Source organism: Protopterus annectens, chromosome 4.part1 (assembly GCF_019279795.1).
Source record: "Protopterus annectens isolate FY-2018-M chromosome 4.part1, PAN1.0, whole genome shotgun sequence".
Taxonomy (NCBI): domain Eukaryota; kingdom Metazoa; phylum Chordata; order Ceratodontiformes; family Protopteridae; genus Protopterus; species Protopterus annectens.
In genome coordinates, this window is record NC_056734.1 from 573,388,006 (window position 1) to 573,415,465 (window position 27,460).

A 27,460-nucleotide genomic window follows, 5' to 3' on the forward strand; every position below is an offset into this window, starting at 1 on the left:
TTTTGTATTGGGCAGGCAAATTTTTTGTAAGGCATTCAGTTGACAGAGGGGGGTTATGGGTGAAGGGAGGACCCAGAGTCTTGGAGCCAAAGTCTAAGAGCTGCAGATGTTGAATCCATATGGGTCGGCTAGACCAATCAGTTGAGTTGGATAGAAAAAGACATCACAGGTCTTGTGATGTCCTGACTGATTTCAGTCAGGACATCACTAGACCCATCAATTGAGGAGGATAGAAGATGACAACACAGTTCTAGTGATGTTCTGACTGAAATCATTGTTGCATTATTCCTATTGCATGATTATTAACACTGTCTTTCCTGTCTGGGGTACTCAAGCTTTACCTTCCCAGTATTGTACGTCCAATGTGTGACCTCAGCTTGCAAGCAGTATAGATGGAGCATAAATCTTCAGACTGTTTCACCTCCACCCTAAACACAAGTCACAGATCCGTCAGACTTACTGTAGTTTGGTCATTGGTACGATTGCTGTATATACTCAGAAGTTTCTCAGTGGGGAAGCTTTTATATCTAAGTGTTTTTCTTAATTAGGTCTAGAGGAATAAAGGAGGATCGCAGGTTGTTTTTATAGAGCTGTAGTTGAACAAAAGCAAAGTTAATTACAGATTAGGTTACTGGGGAAGGCTAGAAGTAGTAGAAACAAGCAAGAGATGGTCTGGTATGTTGAATGATTTTATATAGTGATAGAATTTGAAAAATAATGTAAAGCCACAGAACCAGCTTGAAATGTGGAAATATGGGTTCAGGTATAGTTAAAGTAGAGCTCAGCAATTTCATTAAGATAAATTCCAAGGCCATTAATGCTGCCCCTTTCCTTATTGCTGGGAGAACTGTTGCTGGTTAACAAATAAAAACTGCAGACAGATACCAGTAATGGAGAACATCTTTGTTTTGGGTCTTCTTCTGAGAACCAGTTTATGTATCATTTGTACCCGTAGCCAAACTGTATAGTTTCTTTTTAGCTAGTAGACAGTGGGAGCAGTGTTTCTTTGCTGAAATGAAGTTCTAGAAGGATATCAGATGATTACACTGTGGTTAGTCTTATGGTTGCCCCAGAAAATTATATGGGAAGAGCTCTGTTGGATAATGTAGTAAGTTTCCTGAATGATGAGTCCCACATTGGAAGTTTGGTTATTATAATATGATTCAGTTTTATAATGGAAGCAGAGTAATTTGTCAGTGTTTAGTATCTGTACTGTGTTATCTTGCTTTTCCTTAACTAAAATAATTTGTTTGTTTTCAGAGAGATCGAGCGAGATCCTTTTTTGAGATCACAGATTAAGAATAGGGCTTATAGTAGTGAGCTTCATGGCACTGAGATAAATCCCTGATTTTGATATAGGTGACCTGCAAATTGAGTAGAACTGAGAGTGCTGTAGGAGCCATCTGATGAGAAAAGGAATGTGCAGCCGAGGCTGAATGTCTTATTGTGAGAGTTGGGAACAAGCTTGAATGGCAGCATTGACAGAAGTGGTTACTGCTGGTGTAGACCAGGTAAACTGCATCAGAATGCATGGCACAGTGCTTCAGGATGTTGCTAGGTGGTGACAAGTAAAGTGTGTGTGTATCAGGGACCTAACACTGTCATCTTTAGTGGTGCATATAGCAGACTACATTAGAGATAGGTTAAGGCTAACTTTCAGGTGATAAATATGCTATTTCATACTGAGGCACTGTGGCCCTGGCTACCTTGTATTTGTATTCATTAAGGTAATACCTGCAGTTGGGGGAACTATTTCCTCACATCCAAAAGTCCACCTTTCTACATTTGAATGTATGTGTGCTTGTCCAGGTTTGCTAATGTAGGACGGATGATTATATCTGTTTTAATGTATTATTCAAATGCAAGGATTTATGAAGATACAGGATTTGGAAAAACGTGTCAATGGTCAGCATTTTCAAAAAACTGTAGATCATTTGCTGTGCATCTGCAGAGAAAAATATATATGCAGCCTGCATTGTAGCATGAATCAGTTCTTTACATCTTTTTTTTTTTTGCTGCTATCATTAAAAGATAATTATCAAGTCTTTGCTGAACAATTAAGCTTGTACAGCTAGCTTTGATGGTACAGTAGCTGATTTTTTGTCTGGAATGCTAACAACATGGCTTTGGGAATGGATATAGGTTCTTGACGCACAGAACATATTAGGACAGGATGAGTTGTCTAGCAATGGGTGTCTTTTCTTGGACAAGTTTTAGGGCAGTGACCAGTTAACTGGGGGATTCTGGCTAGAAATGTAAGAGGTGAGAACATACAGAGCATCATACACCTTCTGTCCCCTTAAAGGAAGGGACTTAACATATTTCTGACAAGGCTTCTTGTATATAAAAGAACCTCCAGATGTGCTGTTATGCCATTGCAGTTATGCTGCCAATAAATGCTTGGGTAGCTTATCAAACACCTTGACGTGGGAGGAGGTCTGGGACAATGGATAGTAACTGACTGAAATGACGTTGGAACAAAGAGTCCTAATTAAGAAAGTAGAAGGTGAAGTAGAAAATGAAAACATAGAAACAACTTCTATATTTACAAGGTGCATAGTCCATGCAGCATATCTGTAGGCAAGAATCTCAATACTGTGTTCTTATTGTGGTACCAATTACTATATTTACGTAATAATGGATGTTTTCTAGGTCTTTATATAGGAGCTGAATATACAAGTCAGGGAGAAAAAAGTATGTACTTATTGCAAAAAAGGGACAAGATCACTGGTAATAGATTGGGTGAAATGTTTTTCAACTTACAGTACATGCTTCAGCATTGATTGAAGAATATGCTTTAGTCTAGCAGTTTGGTTTCACCTTGAGATGCTTAAAATTATTTTTAGAAAGTATGGGCAACCTTTGTTGTTAGTGGGTCTCATCAGAAGTATAAAGTAGTTTTTTTTTATTCGATACTTTAAATGTTTTAAATGTCAGACATCAGTTCACAGTTTTAATTAATCATTTTTCTGTTTTTGTTTCACAGGTATGTAGGAAGCATCCAGCGAATATTTGACTATGCCCCATTGGATCCAACTGTAGATTTCAACACCCAGATGTAAGTATACTTAATAAATGAGTTATGTTATAGTGCTGTGATTAATGAAAAAAATCCACAATGTGCCAATTATTGGTAGATGATTGTATAAAGAATAACTACTTGGTATATAAAATAATGTTTGGCAGTGCTTGGTGAGTTTGGTTGTCTCCTACAGTCACTCCGATACTGTCGGTATTAACTGGTATATTTTATATAGTTATTTCATTAAATGTATTGTGTTTAATTGTTCTAGTAGAGTTATATGTCTGAATTTGTTTTTACTGCAAACTTGGAAGAAGATATATTGTTAAAAGAGGAAATGGTGAGAGCACAGTTAACCTCATGGATGTACCTGATCCTACTGAGGTGATTTTGAAAAGAAAAACATTTGATGAAGATTTGGTCAAAGATGTTGGAATAGCCAAGATGTAGTCATGCTTGAATTATGGAAACTTTTCAACATGTTATCGAGGTATGTCAGACAACTCAGGAGCTCCAAGTATGGCATTTATAACTTTTTATGAGAACAACATGACACTGTTTTTCGGTTAAAACAGAGCTGCTCTGAAGTTATGGACAAATGTTTTATATTGAGCAACAATTGGTTACTTTGGAGGATGAAGCTGGAAGAAGAAATCTGAAACTGAGTGGAGTATTGGAGGGTTTTGATGGCTCAGATGATTTGAATTAATCAAAACTAATATAATACTTTGGACTAGGCTCTGTAAGACATCATTAGGAGTAGAGAATGCTTAACTGTTATTAACTGTGGCTGTGTGGATGATTGGGAAGCTTTATGTGAGATGAAAAGGAGCAGGTTTATCTGCAGATTTGGCAACCTAGGCAAAAATACGCAGTTGAGAACCATCTAGTATATATGGGCTATGATTTTTAGGAAACCAGTTTGTGAAAGAGATCTGAGTGTACTGAGATAGTTAAAGAATGCTAAAGATGTGGGATTACATGTAAATTCACAGAGCTTATTGAAGAGTGTTGTAGATGAAAGATTACATGTAAATTCTCATTCTCTGCAGTGCTGAGCGTATTTTTGTACTAGGAATTCAAATGTGTGTGACCTCGCAATTGGCAATGGATACAGTTTCAGGTTTAAACTTTGCAATGAAATGTTATGCTGAGGAATGAGATTTGAACGGACCTGTGAGGGCTGTTATGAGATCAAGTTCAGGCAAAGCTGTGAATGAACATAATAGCAGATTGAGAGCAAAGCAAGAAACAAAGTTTCTCACTTTATCTTTAAGAACACATGATGGGGTCATATATTGGATGTTCTTTGTGTTTGCAGTCCTGACTTGTGGAATTTCCTTCCATGAAAGCCCTTGGCTGTCCTTATTATCAGAGAAAACTCTCTCTGCCTCCCAGGCTAGCAGACACCCTGACCGAAGTCAGTATGTTGGGTATAAAGGGAGCCAGCCTGCATCATGATTTCAGTCTTTTCTTGCCGTCGGAGCCTGAAGCAATGTTCAAGTGTGCCACTCAGTCTGCACCAGAGAAAAGTCATCGTCAGGGAGAGTAGGGCCTTTGATAGGTTTGGGAAAAAATTATATACATCTGCCACTTTTACCTGAGAGAGTCCTCAACTGCCAGTTCTATATGATTAAATAACAGCAAACCATTTTAAATCAGCTCATACAGAAGGTCGCCTCCTTAGAGGATAAAAACCTTTCCAAAGAGCTCCTAGATCTCTGTCACTCCAGTTCTCAGGTAGCTAAACACTCATTACACTGTGGTTATGATGCCACAGAAGCTTCTTGCAGGGCAGTTGCTTCTGGCTCGGTTATTAGAAGGAGTACATTGGGGGGGGTTGAGGTCTGGACTCTTGTGGCAGGAGAGTGTGGCCTACACCTTTCTAAGCTTGGGGAATTGCTGGTGAGGGCTTAGTGTGCCTGCTATTCTAAGTGTCTTTATTCTGGTTTAAGCAGTTGAGCTCCAAACCAGTTATTTTACATTAGGAAGAGTGGTATAAACTGTTGTGGCAGGAGAGGATAGATTAGACCCTTCTAAGCTGGAAATTGCTGGTTGAAGGTCTGTTGTGTCTGTTATTCTGTGGTGACTTAGTCCTGACCTAAGCACGTGGGCTCCAAAACTAGTTGTTTTACATTGGGAGGGTTTGCAGTGTAGACTCTTGTGGTGGGAGACTGTGGCCTACACCCTTCTAAGGTGGGAATTTCTGTGACTTGCTCCTTTATTTAAACTTTTATTTATTTATTTATTTATTTATTTATTTATTTATTGCTGTTGTGACTGTGATTTTATGCACTTTGAATTTCTAGTATTCTGCATTTTATATCATAGGTCAGATTCAGACTTGCTGAATCTAGACTGTTTGGTATCACTTGATACTGAAAGATCTGAAGCATTTGTTGATAAGTACGCGTTTTTGCTCTTATTTTGCACTTTTAATTTGTGTTTATATTTTGCTGTCTGTTTAAATTGTCTTAAATGTTTTTTTTGCCATATTTTACTGTATACTGTACTAGTTCAGCTGTAGCATAGCCCACTTCCAGGTTTACTGTTTCTGGGTGTATTTTGTAACTTTTTATTTTATTTATTTATTTTATTTTACATTTGTTGACCGGGATAGTACGACTGGATGCATGTCCATTTTCAGCGGAGGCCCGGAGAGAAAAGCTCTGAGCATCAAACATCTGAGCATCAAATTCAAGCCATCCTTTTTGGTGAAGGCCCTTCTAAACCCTTGTGGGAGGAGAGTGCTGTATGGGTCCCATCTAACTGGGGTGATTGGACTAGAGCTCAGAGAGAGCATCCTTATTGGCTAGTTTGGGTTAAAGGGTTATTTATTGTGTTATTTAACCCCCACATTTGCACTTGTTTGCCTGTAGTGCACCATTGTGCACTGCTGTGTAGCGGTGGTTACCGTATGGACGCAAACATTTTGTTTGTTAAATGTTCCCTCAGCTCTTTGCTTGTGGTCCTCCAGAGGTTTCTCATGACCCTTCTCTACTGTCATGTGGAACACAAAGCCTAGCCTCAGAGGTGCCAATACACCTCTCACCCACTAACCATTCCTAAGTGTGACCTCTTTTCCTGACCATATCAATTTACCTTACACAATGGATGGACAATTTCCCACAGTTTCTCCAGCCAGCTTGTTCAACATGGGCATCCTGAGGCAGTGTAGGAACTGCCTCATGTTCACTGACAGCCCTCTACTCGTAGTCCACACAAACTCAACATGTGAGAGATACAACTATGTTAAGAACCTTGAATTCATGCTTTCTCACACACCAATCAGTGCATATGACAATGAGCAGATTGTCAGTATGCACACCTCACCTCCTACTCCATCGAAACACATATCACACATACCTACATATGTGGAGGTCCTCACCAGAAACATACCTAAACACCAGAGACCTCATAAACACAAGCATGCTACACACAATGCTTCCTCTACAGAACACAATAGCTCATGCACCAGTGTCTCACCTGTCAAGCCCTTAAGGCAAAACACAAAAACAAACATATTAGTCATTGGTGATTCCATCGTAAGACACACAGATCTCCCTCTCACCAGGTTGGATAATCCACCATATCACACATGCAATGTTGGTAGGACACCTGTTCAAGTCATTGCCAGCTACAGGACCTTTTCTATGTATCAGGGCACCCACTCTGCATATTTGGATCTACTTGAGTCTATCAACATACATCCAAACACCATGGTTTTGGGTATCTTTAACTACCCATCCATTGACCGGGTAAATTACTCGTGCTCAAACTCACTTGCCCAAAGGTTCCTTGACTTCATTAACTCCAGTGCCCTGCACCAGCTGGTTGACATCCCCACACGGAGTGCCAATATCCTGGATCTGGTGCTTACCAATATGGGGGACCATTGTAGCACCCCCACTGTGAGGTCCTCCATGGTATGATCTGACAAAATCAGTGTCATTCAAAGTAATTATTGCACCTACCCCCCCCCCCCCCCACAGCAATTAAACTAAACTTTTCCAAAGCAGATTATAACCTCTTACAGGATGGTATGAATAGCTTCACTGCCCCCCCCCCCCAATGGAATTGGCACCTATGCAGAGTTCTGCAGCAGTACTGTGTACAAACACCTGTATCACTGCATTGACTCAGCCATACCTGATAGGACCAAAACAAGCTCCTCAAGGAAGAGCAAACCTGCCTGGTGGACAACTGCCATTAACAGAGGGAGTGAACTCTAAACTGGAAACACTCCCTCCTCGTCTTAAACAAGAAAATAAGACTTCTTGTGAAGTCCTCCAAAGCAAATTACAAATTCAAATTAGCTTCCTCAACTAAGGACAACCATAAGGCATTCTTTAGTTACATCCATAACCTAAAATGTAAGGTCCAGATTTGTGCTGAACTGGTAGTTAATGATACCACATATACTGAGCCTGTGGACATAGCTAACCTGTTGGCCAACAGGTTCTGTGAAAACTTCACTCCCCTGTCCCCGCCACGCATACCCCATGACATCCCTATCACCTGTCCCCTACCGTGTATCTCTAAAGAACAGGTCATAAAGGCCCTCTCTAAGGCCAAAAACATAGCATCCACAGGACCCAATAACATTCCAGGCAGCGTCCTACATGGGCTCAAACAAGAATTAGCAACACCACTGGGTACTCTTTTCATTTGAAGTCTAAGCACCGGCTTCATCCCAGCTGAATGGAAAATGGCCACCATTATTCCCTTGCACAAAGGTGGTGCTTCCACTGACCCCAGGAACTATAGAACTATTAGCCTGACTAGCCTTATTTGCCAGGCCATGGAGTGAATCATCATGGACCTCATCAACAAAGATACAGGTAATCTCCAGTCACTTGACCCTACTCAGTTTGGATTTGTCAAAGGGAGATATGCCTGTTAAACCTGGTGGACTTCTTTGAGACAGTCACGAAGCCCCTGGATGAGGGGAAATGACTTAGCCAAGGTGTTTGACACTATAATCCACTAGGGCATCATTGACAAACTCACCCAGCTAGATATCAACAGTTATATCATTAGATGGGTCACTAACTAGCTCACTGATAGAACACATATAGTCAGAATATGGGAATCCACCTCCAGCAGCAGACCTGTAACCAGTGGTTTTCCACAGGAATCAGTCCTGGGACCTCTACTTTTTGGAATCTATTTATCTGAAGTACAAGCAAAAACTAAAGGTCTGTGGCTGACAAAGTTTGCTGATGACTGCAAATTGGGAGCGGTCATAGAATCTCCAAATTATGTCATCATCCTACAAGAGGGTCTTACACAAACAAATGATTGGTGCCAAAGTCATGGCCTTAAACTCAGTGCAAAAAAATGTATTATCATCCTTTTTGGTAAGAGTGATGTTCTTGCTTACTACCACATCAACAGCAGCACCCTAAGTATGCATTCAGTGGTGAGAGACCTGGGCACATAAGTTGACAGCAATCTTACCTTTGATCACCATGTGTCTCCAGTGGTAAGAAGGGCATTCTATATCACTCATCTCATAAGTAAGGGCATTGCCTTCAGAAAAAAGGAAGTTATAACCTGTCTGTATTCTTCCTTCATCAGGCCAATAATTGAGTACAATACTCCTTTTTGGTATGTTCCTTTCCAGGCACCTGCAGCAATTGGAGAAACCACAAAGGTTCCTCACAAGGAAAATTCAAGTTCTTCAGCATCTGTCCTATGTAGATCATCTGAAATTACTGTCACTTTATTCTGTTTCATACAGACTACTCAGAGAAATCTCTGCCTTGCCATATATATTATATGTAATCTCTGACCTTTCTTTCTTGGAAATGCTGCATATCCACAAGTCAAATGGTACACGGGTTACTCACAGTAAAGACCTTAATCTGGTATGTGACATTAACAGAACCTGCTGGAGAGACATATTTGTCTCCCAGAGGTTACCACACCTTTGGAACAGACTCTCACGTCCTGTCAAACAGCACAACTCATTGGCCCTCTTCAAATGCAGTCTGGATGTTTGGATGCATAACCATAGATTCACCCCGGGGATTCCACCTGTGTCTCTCTTGGACATGGGCAGTATGTACTAATCATGGAAATAAGGGTAGAATTTGGCTAGGCTTGTAAGGGCCCTAGGGTTATTAGCCTAGTAACCTCCTATGATCCTACGTGTGACTTAAGGAACAGTTAAATAAAACCTCATGGATGCTCCCCTGGACAAAGTCTTTCTCTTTGGCCCTAAGGCAGAGGCATCAAAAAGATGGAGGACAAAGTGAAGTCTATGCAAACAGTGAAGGATTTCCTCCAAGTGTAGCCTTCTAGGTTCAGTAGGAACTTTCCAGCGAAGCACTGGTCATTTCCCTCCCAACCTGGGTAGACAGAGGAAACCACAGCTGGATAGAACTCATAGGTAGCATCAACAGCTGCAAAGTAGAAGGCAGTGGACCTCTGAGGCTCCCAGGCAAGAGCGTTCTAGGTCCAAAGCCTCTGCCAGCTATGACTCATCAACCCCACTCCCCCATTCCAAGATTAGGAGGAAGGCTGTCACTCTTCTAACAAAACTGGGCCAATATTACTTCAGACAAGTGGTAGACATTAGTTCAAATGGTTACAAATTCACTTTCAAAGAGCCTTTAAAATACACAGGCTATCCATATGTTCCACAACATTTAAATCAGAGATCTTTGCCCAGATTTAGATCTTGTGCTCTCAGGGAGCTATGGAACCAGTTCCAGAAGATCTAAAAGACAAAGGATTCTACTCCAGGCTATTCCTGATTCCCAGAAAGGAACGCTCTTGATGTCCCATCTTGGACCTGTCCAACCTCAGTCAGTTTCTCTTGGTTCCAAAGTTCAGAATGTTGACTCCTCACATGCTATTACCCACGATAACCCCTCAGGCTTTCATGGTCTCACTAAAACTAAAAGAACATTGGTTCTTCCTACTAGTTCTTTAGTATAATATTACTGAGTAACTTTAAGGATACCAGTAAAGGGAATGGAATTCTAATTCTTGAGTGTCTTCTGGGAGTTTTTTTTTTTTTTTTGTATAAAATGCTGATTATGACCATTGGTATGGAATTTATATGAGCCTGTCATTTCTATTTTTGTAGTATTTTTTTTCTCTGCAGTAAATGTAAGGTTATGTAGTTTTAAAGTGACATTAACTTTAAAGCAGTTAAGGATTTAGAACTGAAGACTATGAAACTTGAGATAAATTTAGACTAGTTTGTGGTTCTGCATTGTATCGTTGTGGATAATTTTGCAGTGGCACTAATAATATGAACACTTGAGAGGCTATTAACTATGTAGTGGACTTTCACATTTTTATGTCTATTCTGATCAGGATTTTCTTTTATTTGATTAGAAATTGTTGAACAAAAAAATATTCCATACAGGAAAGTGTGCTCATGAATGCCTAGATGGGGACATGAAAATTCTGCTAATCTATTAAAATTTAAACTTGTATTCATAACAGCAGGACTTGTATGATTTGTCAAATTTTTTTAGAACAGTCTTATATAATTTTTTTTAGAATTTTCTGGAGCTTTATAAAAGTAATTATGAATGTTTTGATGGCATTGTCAAGATCAGGAGTTGAACAATATGTAGTATACTGTGTACAAGGAAATTTTTTGAGCGGGGTCCAGTATGTATGTTAAGGAATAATCTGAGGCAGCATTTGTCAGATTTTCATGATTAACACCTATGTGTTGTGTACACCTCCAACAGTCTGCATATATCACTACATTCCAGATCATTTTCTGAAAAATAAAAGCATAAGATAAGCTAAATATTTTGTGGACAGTAAAAGGTAAAGTACCTTTACAAATAACAATGCTATCAATAAGAAGCATTCTTTACAGTGATAATAGTCAGTGCATTCATGTTCTTCATAAATACTGTAATAAATTATAATGCACACAAACTCAAAACTAAATTTTTGAGAAACTTTCACAAATTGTCATATCTTGGAAACAGTTCAACCTGGGCATATATTGTTAGAACACTTTTGTTCACCAGTCGTAAGTTTTCCTCTCTGAATGCATTACTGCAATATTTAAATAATTATGAAATATATATGCTTAATTGTATGATTAGAAGTAAAAGTAAAAACTGCTCAAGCTGAGCAACTTACTGTGCAAATCTCAAAGACAGTTTTCTTCAATAATTTTGTTTCACTTCAGTGGCGGATTAAGTATACCTGGGGCCCCTGGCTGTTTTGAAAGCATGGGCCCCTCGTATGCATTTTTAGGATGATACATAAATGCACATGTTTTGATTCACGTTACCGATTACTTGAAATTATATTTTTGTGTATTACAGCAGCATTTGTTAGTGTGTGTTTTAAATTTATAGTTTTGAACACTTTTTCCAGTAAGACATGAAACAGAGTCTATGAATCAATAATAATAAAGGTACCAATTCAGAAAATTTAAACCATAAAAGGCATTGGCCAACTTTAATAATGGGTGCTAACGTATGAGAAAAATTTAGTGGTTCCTCATCTGTCTGGATCCAACACCACTACCCTGTCTTCTTACAGATTCTAGTGCTGAGTTTTGTCAGGAGGGAAATTCACTGATGGGTAAATCAGTTATTCCCCAGTCTGGGTCTCCCTTTCTCCCCACCAACTGCTATTCAGTCTGTAACTGCAGATGCATCAGATTTCACAAGGGAGTTGTTTTCAATGTGGTGAATGTGCAGGGAATGTGGATCCATCAGGATAAAAAAAAAAAACAAATAACATCAAAGAGGTGTCAACACTATTAAATATGCTCAAGTCACTAAACCATCTCTAAAGTCTTAAACCCCTGCCTGTCATCACAGACAATGCCACAGACGTGTGGTATATAAATAGATGGGGGAACAAGATCTTGCCCCCTGTGCAGATTAGCTATGTTAGCATGGAAACTGAAAAGTCACCTCAGTCGTATCCCTACAGGCCACGAGCATTCCATCAGAGAAAACCATGACTGACTACCACGAATGGAAGTTGCATACTGGGGTGTTCCAAGTAGTCATCCACTTGTGGAGAACTCCAAGTGTATCTGTTTGCCTTCATCCACAACAGTAGTTGAAGGTCTAATCTAGGACTTCTTGCAGAAAGGCCTGGAAGACAGATGCCTTTTCATTTCAAGGAGTGTGAATATTGATGTTTGCATTTCCACCATTCCTCTTATAACCAGAATTCTTTTTAAAGGTTCAAAGGACGCTCCAAAACAGTACTAGTAACTCCCTTTTCACCAAGGCAGCAGTGATTCTCCCTTCTTTTGAAAATGGACAGGGACTATTGCCATAAGCTTCCTCACAGGATAGACTTGCTCACACAAGGCAAGGGTTCTTTGATTTACCTCAGCTTTCAAGTTTTACAGCTCACAGTCTGGATGATAGAGTTCTAATATCTTTGAGGCACCTGTACTCTGAGAACATGCAGCAGGTATTAAAAGAGGCTTAGAAACCTGCAACTAGAAAATTGTATTTGGCTAAAAGAAAAGATTCTCTAGATGGTAATGTGATGTCCCACCTCTGGATCATTGATCAAGTAGCCTAAATCCTCACCACTGACACCAGTGGGGAATGGTCACCATACCTCTCAACTGTCCAGATTTTTGCAGAATGTCCAGATTTGTTGCCTTATATTTTCTTTGTCTGTTCCTCATAAAATTTTGGTTCTCTGGGAAATCACTGGCTAATTATTGAGGCTTTAATCCAGAAAATAAAGACACACATTTGAGTTTCAGACTTCATATCCATTAGAAAAATGTATGCTAACCCAAAACCTTTTATACTGTCAACTTTCTGAGTTTGTAAGAGCAATATTTAAAAACTGTCCTTATTTTAGGCATTTGCCCCCCCCCCATTTCTCATGGCTTTGTCCAGATTTCTTGGTCTAAGAGGTTGAGAGGTATGATGTTCACTGAGAAAAAAATACACACACAGTATTTTCAGATGCAGCTGTCTGCACCAAATACAATTTTCCTTAAGAGCACACAGGGAATGCACACTGCAGTCCTGGGGATGGGCTTTCTCTCCAGGCCCCAAATAAGACTCCCCACTGACCACTATAAAGCTGAGTCCTTAGCTGGGTGTTCCAAGCCAAGTCCTCCACCACCCTATCTGTGAAACCAGTGCTCTCAGTATCCCTGTTCAAAGTAGCTGTCACACACACACACACACACACACACACTTTTTTGAGATTTGGATTTTCACACATACACACACACACACACACACACACACACACACACACACACACACACACACACACACGGAAAAAGCTGGCACATCTTACTCACTCTGACATCTCCACCCGGATGATAAGGTAGATTCATTGCCCCCAGAACACACAAAGCCAGCTACTTTAAGGCTGTTACAAGGGTACCCAATTACACTTATTAAAATTAACACAAATGGTAGTGTTTAACCAAGCAGGAAGACTTTCAGGACAGTGGAGTGTCAGTGCCACTAAATAAATGTAAGTACTCTCAAGGGTTAAATATTTTCTAAAAGACCAGCCACAATGAAGGGTTTAGATATATTTAATAATAAATAAAAAACATGAACATACTAAATATTTATTTACAATAAACACCAGAGGTTTAGTTACAGGAAATATGGGGAAAAAACAACATGGATAGAAAGACTCAGAAAGACACAGGAAAAAAAATAAATTTAGCTAATCTTGCTATATTTTTCTAACTGACTGAATAATTACTATTCCCTAGTTATATATAGCAAGGCAAGATGAACATGGATGAGTGTCTTGTCAGGTCCAAAAAATCAGAGTGCACACCTCACATCTGTCAGTGCTGGCTACAGAATGACATCAGATCTGGTCACCTGACTCTGTGGTTACCACAATACCTCTTCACTAGAAACCAAGCGAGGATCTGGCATTGATGTGTCACAACACACACACACACAACTTTAGCTAAGGTTTATTACAGCATCTAGAAACTGTAAAACAATTCCAAGACTTCCACCCTTCCTGCAGAAACTAACAAGCTATTCTCTGCCACCCCCAGGGTAGCACATACATTGCAGCTCTGGCTGCATTCAGACTTATGAGGTAAAATCTTTAAGGCCTAAGCAAAGTCGTTTAATTTTAGGCTATTTTTTAAGGTTAGCTGGGCTGAGCTTAACTCCTTCCCTTCCAATATTATTTGTTAAAATATATACATTTCATCAGTTACAACAGTATAGTCTGATATTCATATATATTTCTTTTTTGCCCACCAGGACCCACTGTTGATACATTTTCTGATACAAGCGACTTTACAAATAATATTTTAACACAAGCATGTGTATAAAGCAGTTTGATATTCAAATGACATGTAATTCTTTACAAAACTCCGGCTAGCTATGCTTTCATAAGTTACACATGCACTGCCTTACTCCCCCTGGCACAGCGGCACCACCTCACATAATCACATGTAACAGAATTAACCAAGATCATTTTATAGCTCAAACACAATTGATCCTTCAATATTTGTGTGCGTTGTTATCCTTTGATCATTCTTACTCTTCCATTAAGATTAATCTTTTGGGCATTTCTACTTGTCTTCTTAAGTTTCTCCTATAATTTATTTCAAGTGAACAGGTCCTGAAAGGCATATTATGTATTTGCCCACCTAGAAAACATGTAGCAGCTCTCCTGAATCTTAACTTTGTTTTTGAGAAATATACACTTTTTTTCTTTTGAAGCAGCTCAAAAGATTATTTAAAGTTCTTTCCATGGAAAACAGTGTTACATATTGCTCTGACTTCTGCAAGAAGATGGTCTGAGTTGCAAACTTTCATGGTGACCCAGCCACATCGTATGATGTTCTTCATCTCACATTGCTGCAGTCCTTACTTATGGGTAGTCCGCTGTCCTCTGTCGGCCCGAATACCAAAGTATTAGGCTGACGTCGGTCATGGGCGCCTAGATCTGACATCAGAGTGTCAGGGTATAAAGGCGCATGACCGACGTCATATCCTCAGTCTTTTTTGCCGCATGGTCCGATGCAGAAGCAGCGTTGCAAGTGCCGTTCGGCGTTCTGAAATTTTTCGTTTTCGGAGTTTCAGACGGATACCAAGTTGGGCTAAGTACCCCGTTGGGGAATATTTTTGTTTTTTCTTGCCTCAGTTACTTACCGGATGTCAGAAAAGTGAATAATTGTATTTCTTGTGGGAAACAGATACCGCATAGGGATTACCACCCGCTTTGTATTCCTTGTTTGGGACCGGAGCACGACGTAGTCGGGTGTCGGTTTTGTGCTAGGTTTAATAAGCGCACTATAAAACGGAGGTTAGATTGCGCTAGGTTAGTCTTTGGCAAGAGGTGTAATTATAATATGCCGTCGGATGTTCCGACGCCTGCTTCTACTAAGAAGCGCAAAGACAAATCTTTAAAGCCTAGGCAGGATGATTCGTCCGTTACGGACGCCGGATCTTTAGAAGCTACAGCTGAACAGGTGGATCCGGCTGAAGTTTCTGTTGAGTCCCAGGGGGAAACTTTGATTTTACAAGATGTGGCCTCTCAGGAGGCAGGTCAGGCTGAAGGGGCCTCTCAGGTTACTATTCTCCCTTCTATGCCTAAGGTGGTTAGGCCTTCTGTTACTGTTTCTAAGGCTCCTTCTAAGGGCAGGTCTGTTTTGCCTTCCTCTGGTGTCAGTTCTGGTTCTTCAGGGTCTGTGCCTAAAAAGCACATGCTTAAAATGGCAGAGAATTTGATTACTTTAATTAGAGGTTCTATGCCCCCTCCTGATAAGAGGCCCAGGATGGAGCCAGAGTTGGAAAGTTTGGAGCAGGCCTCAGATGATTCAGAGTCTTCTGCTGAAGACATTCAAGATTTCCCTCCTTATTCTGATTCTGATGCAGAGGATTCCACTCCTTCTGCTTCTCCTCCAGAGGATTTTTCATTTTCAGAAACTCTGCATTCCATGAGGGAGCATTTCCAATGGGAAGGACAGGATTACTCTGATTCACGGAAGAGACTTAGGGAGTTCTTGTTTTTACCACAGCATAGACCCTTAGCTATACCTCCAGTTTTGGATGTTGTTTCAGATGTTTTCTCGGAAGCTTCCCTTAATCCAGATTCTGTGCCTCCTGCCCCAGTTAAACCGGACAGGTATTACAGGGTGCCTGAGGCTCATAAATATCTGTATAAGAGTCCTAGGGCGGACCCAGAAACTATTAGTCAGGGGCCTAAGGGTGTTAGAGCCTCTGTTGTTAAGAATCCGGTTCCTCTGGATAAGGAAGGTAGAGCTTTGGATAGATGGGGTAAGAAGGTGTATACCTCTTCTACTTTAGCAATGAGAGCTTTGAACTGCCAGTTTCATATGTTGAAGTATCAAAATTTCCTCCTTTCTCAGCTAAGATCTAAAGTGGATGATTTGGCAGAGGGCATAGAGTGTAAAGAATTGCAGGATTTAGTGCATGTTTCTGAACAGGTGGGTAAGCACTCTTTGCAATGTGGTTTTGATGCTTTACAGGCTTCTTCTAGGGTGGCTGCCACTGGTTCAGTTATTCGTAGGCACGCCTGGCTTAAGGATCAGAATTTGTCTGAGCATGTTAAGTCTAGAATTCTGGATGCCCCTTTACAGTCTGAAGTTTTGTTTGGTCCTCCTGTGGAGTCAGTCTTAAAGAAAATGGAAGACAAGGCTAAGTCTATGCAGACTGTTAAAGATTTTTGCAGGTACAACCTCCAAAGTTTAGTAGAAATTGGCCTACTAAGGGGTGGACGTACCTTCTTCTGATTCTCAGTCTAGGGGTAGATCTAGGCATGGTAGGGGCAGAGCTCAGAGTACCTTCAGGCCGAGACAATGGAGTTCGCCTGCTCAATCTGCTGGTGAGGGCAGGGGCCAGTCCTTTCGTAAACAGGCCCAATGACCTGCATTTTCAGCTGCCAGATTCTTCTTGCCTGGCAGCTCCTTTGGGAGGAAAGTTGGCTCTTTTCAAGCAAAATTGGCATTTAGTCACCCAGGACAAATGGGTATTGGACATTATAAACCGAGGTTACAAGTTCTATTTCCATACCATGCCTCCTTTCAAAGGCATGCCAGACGTCCCTCCTCGGCAAAGGATAGAGGCTCACAAACAAATTTCTTTACTTCTTCAAATAGGAGCTATACAGCCAGTTCCTCTGTCAGAAGTGGGCCTAGGATTTTATTCTCGCCTGTTTCTAGTTCCAAAGAAAGGGAGCACGTGGAGACCAATTTTGGATTTATCTATCCTCAACACTTACCTGGACATTCCAAAGTTCAAGATGCTGACTTTACAACAACTTTTACCTCTGTTGGGAAAAGATCACTGGATGGTTACTCTGGATCTCAAAGAGGCTTACCTTCATGTTCCTATCAGGCCCAGTTGCAGGAGGTACCTGCGTTTTGGCTGGAAATTTACATTATCAGTTCTCTGCATTGCCCTTTGGCTTATCTACTGCGCCCAGAGTGTTCACAAAGGTTCTGGCTCCAGTGATAGCCTTTTTCAGACTAAGAGGAATACAGATTTATCCTTATTTGGACGATTGCCTGATTATTGCACAAGAAAAGGACGAACTTCTTCATCATCTACAGTATGTGATGGCAGTGTTAAGATGCCTAGGGTATTCTGTGAACGAAACAAAGTCCAGTCTAGTACCCTCTCAGAACATGTGCTTTCTGGGTGTGAGACTGAATACAGCTTCCCAGATGGCTTTTTTGACCCCGGACAAACAAAGAAGCCTTTCTCTTTATTTCCATCAAATGTCTCGACGGTCCAGGCTGACTGCAAGGACAGTCCTTCAAGCCTTGGGGTTCATGGCATCTTGTATTCTGGTGCTTCCCAATGCCAAATTGCATATGAGGAAGCTTCAATGGTATCTCAAAAATGTATGGACACAGCACTGCCAAGATCTAGACACTGTCATTCAGATAATACCTTGCATTCAGAAGGAGTTTTTGTGGTGGGCTCAGGAATGTCACCTAAACAAGGGACTCTCTGTGACCCGGCCAGAGGCGAGTCAGATTCTAACGACAGATGCCTCGGACAAGGCTTGGGGAGCACACCTCAATGGAAAATGGGTGCAAAACACGTAGCCTGTCAAACTCCAACATTTGCATATCAACTTGAAGGAAATGTTAGCAGTCCAGTTTGCATTGATGTCTTTCAAAGATTTACTTCACCCAGGGCATGTGTTGATTCAAACAGACAACACTACTGTCATGTGGTACATCAACAAGCAAGGGGGAACCCATTCTTACCCTCTTTGCAGGCAAGCGATGATTTTGTGGGAAACTGCTCTCAATCTACACCTCAATCTTCAGGCAAGGTTTCTACCAGGAGCACAGAACTCCTTAGCAGATGTGTTGAGCAGACAAATAGTGGATCCTCACGAGTGGAAATTGGATCCTCATGTATTTCAAAAGTTGACAGTGTTATGGGGAACTCCAGACATAGATCTGTTCGCTTCTCCACTAAATTACCAGTTGCCAAAGTTTTGCACAAAATGTTTCATCACACAGCTTGGAAGGTGGACGCTCTATCATTCAGTTGGAACAATCTGCATGTATATGCCTTTCCACCTCTGCCTCTTCTTCCCAAGGTACTTTTGAAGGCCAGACAAGACAAGCCAACCATGATTTTGATAGCGCCGGATTGGCCTCGACAACACTGGTACCCACTACTGAGGAGTTTAGTACGAGAACCTCCATGGCCTCTGCCTTTGATTCTGCACCTTTTGTCACAAGAGGACAATCACTTCCTCAATGTCAAGATTCAGTCTCTGCATCTAACAGCCTGGCATATTCTATTTTAGACTCTGGAGGGTCTCAGCTTCCACAACAAGTTTTGAATGTTATTTTGGAGGCCAGGAGGCCTAGTACCAGGAAAGTTTACGCTGATAAATGGAGGAGATTTTTATTTGGAGCAAAGGAAAGGACTTTGATGTCTCCAAACCTGATTTAAGTGTTGCTCTTCAATATCTTACTGAGTTATTGGACAAGGGTTTGTCTTTCTCCTCGATAAAGGTCCATGCTGCAGCCATTTCTGCTCACTATGATTGTGACCCTCCTTTATTCTCTCATCCTTTGTTTAAGCAATTTCTTAGAGGGGCAAAGAATATAAGACCCCCACGTAGAGCTCCTACTCCTGCTTGGGATCTCAATTTTGTGTTGGAAAAACTTACTCTACAACCTTTTGAGCCTGCAGCTACTGCCGAGTTAAAGTATTTGTCATGGAAAACTGCTTTTTTGTTGGCTATTACCTCTGCGAGAAGGGTTTCTGAATTACAGGCCCTCATGGCAGTGGAGCCTTTCCTGATTTTTCATAAGGATAGGGTATCTTTGCGTACTAATCCTTCCTTTATGCCTAAAGTGGTTTCTAGTGTGGCCTTAAACCAAACTATTCATTTGCCTACTTTTATGCAAACCCCAAAATAAAGGGAGAAAATTTTGCATACTTTGGATATTCACAGGCAGTTGCGTTATTATTTGAGCAGAACCAAGGAGTTCAGACAGTCTCAGCAGTTGTTTGTTTCTTTTGCTTTGGGTTCACAGGGTAAACCTGTTTCAAAACAAACTATTTCTAAATGGATTGGGTTTTGTATTTCTTTCTGTTATTCCCATCATGGTAAGGAGATTCCTGCTGGAATCAGGCCTCATTCCACTAGGGCTACTGCTACTTCTACGGCCTTTCTAAGGGGGGTAGCTACAAAGGACATTTTGGAGGCAGCTACTTGGAGTTCAGTGCATACTTTTTCTAAACATTACCACCTTCCTCTTTATTCTAAATCTAGGGCTGGATTTGCCACTGCAATTTTACAAGGCATTTTGGCAGCCCCTAATGCTTTATGATTTTTACCAACCTCCCTTTCCCGTTGCTTTGGGATTCTACCCATAAGTAAGGACTGCAGCAATGTGAGATGAAGAACATAGTACAGTTTTGTACCTACCATAAATGTAGATGTTCGAAGATCCACATTGCTGCAGTCCAATTTACCCTCCCTCCTTCCCCACTGTAGTTTGACATGGTGCTATGCTTTAGGTGATGGTTGTTGTTGGGCATGTTTTTGGGAGGTATTCTGTTTTTGGCTGTGGCCTTTCTGGTTTGGCCTTCTGACATCTGGGGCAAGAAAAGACTGAGGATATGACGTTGGTCATGCGCCTTTATACCCTGACGCTCTGATGTCAGATCTAGGCGCCCATGACCGACGTCAGCCTAATACTTTGGTATTCGGGCCGACCGAGGACAGCGGACTACCCATAAGTAAGGACTGCAGCAATGTGGATCTTCGAACATCTACATTTATGGTAAGTACAAAACTGTACTTTTCATAAAGGTAGGGATTCTTTGAGAACCAGCCCTTTTTATGCCTAAAGTGGTTTCACAGTTTATGTTGATCTCCCTGTTTTCTTTCCAGAGCCAAAAAAAAGACAGGCATATGTTGCCTACTCTTGATGTCTACAGACAGCTCAGATACTTTGACAAGACTAAGGATTTCAGGAGTTCTAATCAATTGTTCATTTCTTATGAAGGTAAGAAAAAGGGGCAGCCAGTATCTTAACAAACAATTTCTGTATGGTTGTATTATACCATTCAGTTTTATTGCTCATAACATGACAAAACACTTCCAGGCAAAGTCAGAGCCTGTTCCTTTAGGGCAAGAGCTATTTTTGCTGCTATTTCTTGGAAAGGGGTACATTAAAATTACCCTAGAGGCAGCAACTTGGTTTTCTCTTAACTCTTTTACCAAATTCTACAAAATTTACTTTTTCTATAGGACCAGTGCAGGGTTTGCTGAAGCCATTTCTACAGGGGCTCATACTCTCATTATTCCTCCTCCTCCCGTTCTGTCTTTCTTAGCTTTGGTATTTTCCTACGTATAGCTTAGACTAATGCAAAAGTGATTTAGTAATGAACATAGTACAGTTGTGTAAGTAAACTTACGAAAATGGTAGACATTTGAATACATCACATTTGCAGTGCACTCTCCCTTCCTCCCACATTTATTGTTTTTATGGCAGGGGGGGTCACCTATCTTCTCCTTTTCACTTAGTATATTTTTTCTTAGAAGGGCTTTATCTTCCCTTGTATTCAGTACAAGAAAGCTCTGATTTTTGGCATCCATTCTGCTGCTTTTATATTGATTTGCCTCAAGGTGGAACAGTCATATGGGTGCATGAACATTCCTAAAGATTTGGAATTTGGCTGATCTTCAATTCTTGACAGGATATGTTTCATATATCGTAGGCTACTACAACAGATATTCATTCACGCATCAGCTGATATAGTAAGTTTACTTACACAACTGTACTTTCTGGCTTTGTAGATGTACCTCACACATCTACAAAGCTTCTATGGATTGCTGACATGAGACCAGCAGTATTGTTTATATGAGCTGTGGCACAGCTGATGAAGGTTCTGATTGAGAAAGAAAAGTATATAGTTGAGTAAACCCAGAAATTACTTACTATTAATGTGATTTCTCCTGGAAGTTGAACTGTTATAGTTAGCATCTTTTCAGTGATTCCTCTTCGTGTAGACTTTCTTTGGATGCTGTTGCAGTACTTTGAAGCTTTGCATTGACCATAAGGAGTAAATCGAGGCATATCTACTTAATTAGAATCTGCCATAACATAATCTTACAGACTAATGTACAGGCACACCTCCTTCAAACTGTTGTCACAGGTTCAGTACAATAATATCAGAGAGCAACTAAACAGACAACAGGTTTGCTTAGTACTTCTCTCCACCTCCTAAGTTAGGAATGTACTTGCTGATCTGGGAAACCGGCTGAGTACAATTCTGTGATAGAGAGGGTGAGTGGCAATGATCTATGGCAGGCATTGCAGTCACTAAAACTAAAGACAGAATAAGACCTGCCTTTTAAAAGGGGTTCCTCTCCATTCATTATAATTAAATATAGAGCAAGACATGTATTTAGCAACCTAGGAGAATTCCAAGATGGCTGCATAATAATCAATAGCTTAATTTTAGCTTTCACAGTTTGAAAACAGAAACTGAGAAAAAGATTTTCCATTGAAACTGTTTTAGGTAAAATTCAGTTAATGCCTAGTAAATACACCACCTGGATGCCAACAAAGAAGAAATTTAGAGAACCTGAAAGAATATCAACCAGAAAATGTGTTCTGAGAAGGTTTATCCAGCTGTTCAGAAATAAAGCAGTTTAAGCTTAAGGTTTGGCTCAAGAGATGACTTCCAGTAATTTAGAGGAAAAAAACAATTCATATGTGCTCAGAGGTGATTAAAATAAAGGAAGCGTTGAATGAATATATCAACTCAATTAACAAGGGGCAGGAAGAATGGAAGAAGCTTTAACTAGCTGTTCAGATGAACTGCTAAAACAGCAAAAATCAGAAGTTGAAATGAAGAAAAAGCTGGCTGAGTATGAGGCTTCTCAAGAAGAGCTGTTTCAAAAAAGATCAGAGTTAGAAGACAGAGTGCTCAGAGAAAACTGAGATTTTCTGCTATACCAAAGAATCCAATTTTATGGAAGCACAAAATAAACAAATGGACTGATGTTCCTCAACAGGATTTGTTGATTTGAAATGGCAAGTTGAGTGTATGCTCCAAACCTGGCCATGAGAAAGCATCCAAGATCTGTATTAGTAAAGATGTAGTCACACCAGCAGGAAAAGGTGATCCTGACAAAACTGTGGAAGAATGGAAAAGTATTAAAGATTGGAGACAGCAGAGTGTTTGTGGAAAATAATTATTTACTATATCGGGCAGAAGAGAAGAAGAATGTTGAGGCAGGTGTGAGATTCAAGATGCTGTATCCAGCTGTCTTCAGAGTATTTTTCCTGGTGGATCAAAGACATTTTTGATGCAGAGTAGGCTAAGGAGGAAGTAAACATGTTTATCCAACAAAAAAGTGAGCCAAGATGCAGAAGAGCACTCTGATTTACATTCTTCTGACAGTTAAGTTCAAGGAGAGACTTTGCCAGTGAAAATATTTCCAGTGTTCTGAATTGAAATGCTTGAGAGACAGAAAAAAATGGACAAATTGTCTAGAGGAGTCAAGAGTTCCTTGGACTTGAACCAGAAATTTAATGTTGGGAAATGTAGATGATCAGAAAGAAGGCCAGCAACACTGAAAGTAGTGATTAAACATTAGAATATAAAGCATTAATCACATTCGTGAAATATGGCTTTACCAATAAAAGTGGCTGAGAAAAGGCTGGAGTTGTACTGACTTTGTTAAACTTGTGGGTGGACTGTAAAGTATATACTCTACATTGTCTTTAATATTTAGAAGGACACCAAAGGGAAAAAAAGAAGCAAATCTAAGTCAAGCATTTTTTTATTAATATTTCTATACAACATTTCATGACATAAATTACATGTTATAATGTAAAGCAGTTTTGTATAGTGTATAGGGATATTTTAAATATGTAAGGTAGTCTTGTCATTGACTGCTGTATGTGTTAAAGATATTAAAGTAAACATACTGTTTTAGTTGTAAGAAATACAGATTTTACAGTATAAAGCGAAGAAAGGCTGACCAGAACCAAGTTTATGTTAGTATAATGCTGTAATCAGGGCTGCTGGGATGAGGTTGGGGTGTAAAAGTGTACTGATTTATATTATATACAGAACTGAGACAATTATTTCCTTGTTTTTACAAGGATGAATATCTAGATTAGTGTCCTAAGAATTAAGCTATGAGCTAAACTTTTTTGTAAGCAATTGGGCTTAAAAATAAGACAAAATGAAGAAAGTCATGAAAATGCTAATCTTTTTGTATCTGCAAAGATATCTCTTTTTTCCATTAGTAAATGTCCTCAGTGGCAAACAGTAAATCTGCAGCTGAGGGGAGTTTGCTAGGGTGATTGGATACATTCTGTTCTGAGTGAAATTTGCAATGATTTCTTCAACCATCTGCAAGTTGCTAGCTTTTTTTAATTTATTTTCTTTTCCATGGAGACAAACTGTCTGTAGCTGCAAGCAATTAATCTACACAAGTTCCAAGCATTCTTTGCTGAGGGAAATGCAAAATTTAAAGGTAAATGACAAGCAGTTCAGTGAAAACGTTTGAAATTATGGGAAGTGAATAAGAGATAGTAGGCTCCCCAGCAGCTTTAATACTTTAATGTGTTTAATGGAACAGTGCATACTTTAGTTTTATTTAAATACACCCAGTGCACTTTTTCTTAGGGCTAAACGTTAATGTCTACTGTAAACATGCAAGAATACCTCTCAACCTTTTAGAGCAAGAAATCAGGACAAAGCTATAAATAAAACTGGGACAAAGGCCCAAAAATAGGGATAGTTTTTAAATATTGCTCTGACAAACTTAGAAAGTTGATAGAATAACAGGTTTTGCATTAGCATTAATTTTCTGAAGGATATGAAGTTTGAAACTCAGTCTGTCATTATTTTCTGCAGTCTGTAATGATTTGCCACTAATTTGCCAGAAAAACACAAGTATATGAAAAATGGACTAAAAATATGTGGAAAAATCTGGACATTTTGCAAAAATCTGTAATTTGAGAGGTATGCATACAAGTTGTTTTTCACAATTGGGTGGAGAATATAGATAAAAAAAGAACAGTTGGCAATTGGTGTAAGTGGGAACACAGGCTGTAACATGTATTTTTGCATGAGAGAGCATAATTTAAGGTTAGTTATGCCTTTGGGTGCAGCTGTCTATTTTGGGCAGTTGTCCCTATCTGCAGGGTTAAACTTCATTTGTTAAATATGTGTTTTGTATGTTTGTTCTAAGTTAATAGGGGATGTGGTGTTCTGAAAAGGTTTTTTTTTTGTTTGAGGATTTTCATTAAAACAAAAAGTCTTGACAAATGCGGCATAGGTTCAAATGGAGATAAGACGAAACAACTGAATAAAGATCAGCCTGCCAAACATTAGTGTGTGTGTGTGTGTGTGTGTGTGTGTGTGTGTGTGTGTGTGTGTGTGTGTGTGTGTGTGTGTGTGTGTGTGTGTGTGTGTGTAAGGTAACAGTTGGAAATACACATTCAAAAAAAACTGTTCTGTGTAAGTGGAAACAATAGCTTTTTATCATAATGCTACTTTGCCCATAGTATCTTGAAATGTAAATAGGCTTACAGGTAAAGATAAAAAGGAAACAGTATTGAATTATATTAAGAAATGCAGATTGCAAATAGCAATGCTGCAGGAGACACCTTTTGAAATAAATGAGCATTAGAATCTGACAAAGAAAGGATTTCAGGATGGATATTGAGCAGAATATCAGGAACAAAGGAAAAGGAGAGCAATAATACTGATTGCTAGAGGTGATCCTATAGTGATAGAGGAGGGCAGGCGAAGATAATAATGGTAAATTTCTGCTACCAAGGGGCTGTTGGCACGAGAGGAGGATTACAATAGAATGTATTTATATTCCAATTAAAAACTGCTGTTATTATGCTTAAGAAAATTTTGGGAGAAATCAGCTTTCAGTGGGGAATATTACCTATAGGTGGGGACTGGAACTTTATTTGCAATGGTGATGTCATTTATCAGGGGTGATTAGAAGGGAAAATAAACAAGTGTAGATTTCTGAAGAAATTTATGAAAATATTTAGTGTGGGAGAAATGAATTCAGTAGTAGAAACTCAGACAGAATTTACTTCTTATTCCCCAAGATGAAATAATTGGGCTAGACTGGATGGAAATTATATTTTACCAGAGCAAGTGCATTTAATTGAAAGCTTCAATATGCATCTAATAACTATTTCAAATCATGCACTGATAAAAACTAAAAGAAAAGTGCAGGGTAATGAAGTAAAATGAGACATTAGCCCTTTTCTACCTACCTTTTAAAAAGAGAGGAATTTAAGGAATGGTTAGTAAAACCTATTTGAGATATATAAGGGAATATACAACTTTCTTTAGAAGGAATAGCTAGTGAGTGGGATAAAATGAAAATGGAGTTTAAAAATATGGTATAAATAAAAGAGAATAAATATGGTTAAAAATAATAGGAATTATTTAAGTACTGCAGAATAAAGGGAATCTCATAGAACAAGATGAGGAACAATTGCAGAATGCCAGAGAGGAAATAAAGGAATATTGGATAATATGCACAAGCTTAGAAGGATTGCTGTTAAGCAACAATTTTTGATAACAACTGTAAAGCACAAAAACTTTTACCACAGCAACATAGACAACAGAAAATAGAAAGTTTTTTCGACAAAATAAATACAAAATAAAAAAAATAAAAAATAACCAAAACCAAAGATCCTGTAGGGGTATTAGAAATATTATGGAACTTTTATGAAAATTTGTTTAAGCAGAGAAATGTGAAAACCAAGAAAGTGCAAAAATGGAAGTTTTTATGGAAAACATGTTTATACCAGATTAGAAGGAGATGAGGCTTAAAAGCTAATAGTCAAGATAGAAGATGATGAGACAAAAACAGTGGTGCATAATCAATCTACAGGGAAGTCGAACAGATGTATTCTTGTGGAAGTTTGGAATTTAGGAGAGAAGAAAGTGAAAAAGATCTGGAAGATTTTTTAATACTATTTTAAAAGAAGGGGAAGCACCAGTATCTCGTAAGAAAGCTGTGGTGGTTGTATTACTCAGAGAGTAAGGACCTGTCAGACCCAGTCTTATATATACACCCACTTCAGTATTAAGCCATGATTATAAAGTGTTTATGTGTATAGTAACTAAAAGAATGGCAAAAATGTTGTCAAAATTAATAGATATAGTTCATTGTGGTTTTCTGGACGAGATACAAACATTTGACAACATTAATAGAACAGTGGTGATCCAGAGGGAAGCAGAATTCAAGAAAATAATAATGTTGGTTTGTCTTGATACAGAGAAGGCATTCAGCAGACTAAGCTAAGATTTTATAACTAAGGCAATGGAAGAATTTGCATTCCCAGATGCAGTTATAAGGTTATTTAGAAGGGTATATGAGAGATTGGAGGCAACCATCAATGTGGGAGTTTTTCTGTCTAAGTTGCGTTTGAACAAAGGAACCAGGCAGGGTTTCATCTTTCTTCTTTGTTGTTTGCTTTATATTTAGAGCCACTGGCATAGGAATTAAGGACTATGAAATTCAAGGATATAATTGGTATGGTAATCAAGAAAAGTTGGTTTTACTTGCAGATGATATTGTTTTGTACCTTATAAGTCCAGAAAAGGACATCTCAGCATTGTGGAACATTTTGAGACAGTTTCATGTCTTTTCAGGATATAGAATTAATGAAGATAAAACTAATGCTATAGCCATAAATTATGTACCCACTCATGGCTTGGTTCAACAATATTTATATTTCTAGAGACATAAGATTAGTTATTAAGGAGTATGGATTAAAACAACATCTGTTATGGCAGCTAAGGACTTGTAGGAAGAGACTAAACAAAAGCTAATACAAAAACCAAGAAACTGGAAGCTGTTATTTATAGAGATGGATAGTAAGATAGAAGTAGTGAAAATTTTGTTAGTCTCTTTAGTTTTAGATAAACAAGTCAGGCATGTTTTCGTCAACCAGAA

The 27,460-nt window shown here is 39.3% G+C and overlaps 1 protein-coding gene across 3 annotated transcripts in view; it reads left to right on the forward strand.

The window, feature by feature from the left end:
- Positions 1–27,460, forward strand: part of USP13 (ubiquitin specific peptidase 13) — a 1,684,661-nt gene that overhangs the window by 1,230,405 nt on the left and 426,796 nt on the right. For all 3 annotated transcript variants that reach the window (XM_044070383.1, XM_044070384.1, XM_044070385.1), the window contains exon 9: positions 2,987–3,058. In XM_044070383.1, the coding sequence (XP_043926318.1) occupies positions 2,987–3,058 (72 nt within the window). The remainder of the gene's footprint in view (positions 1–2,986; positions 3,059–27,460) is intronic.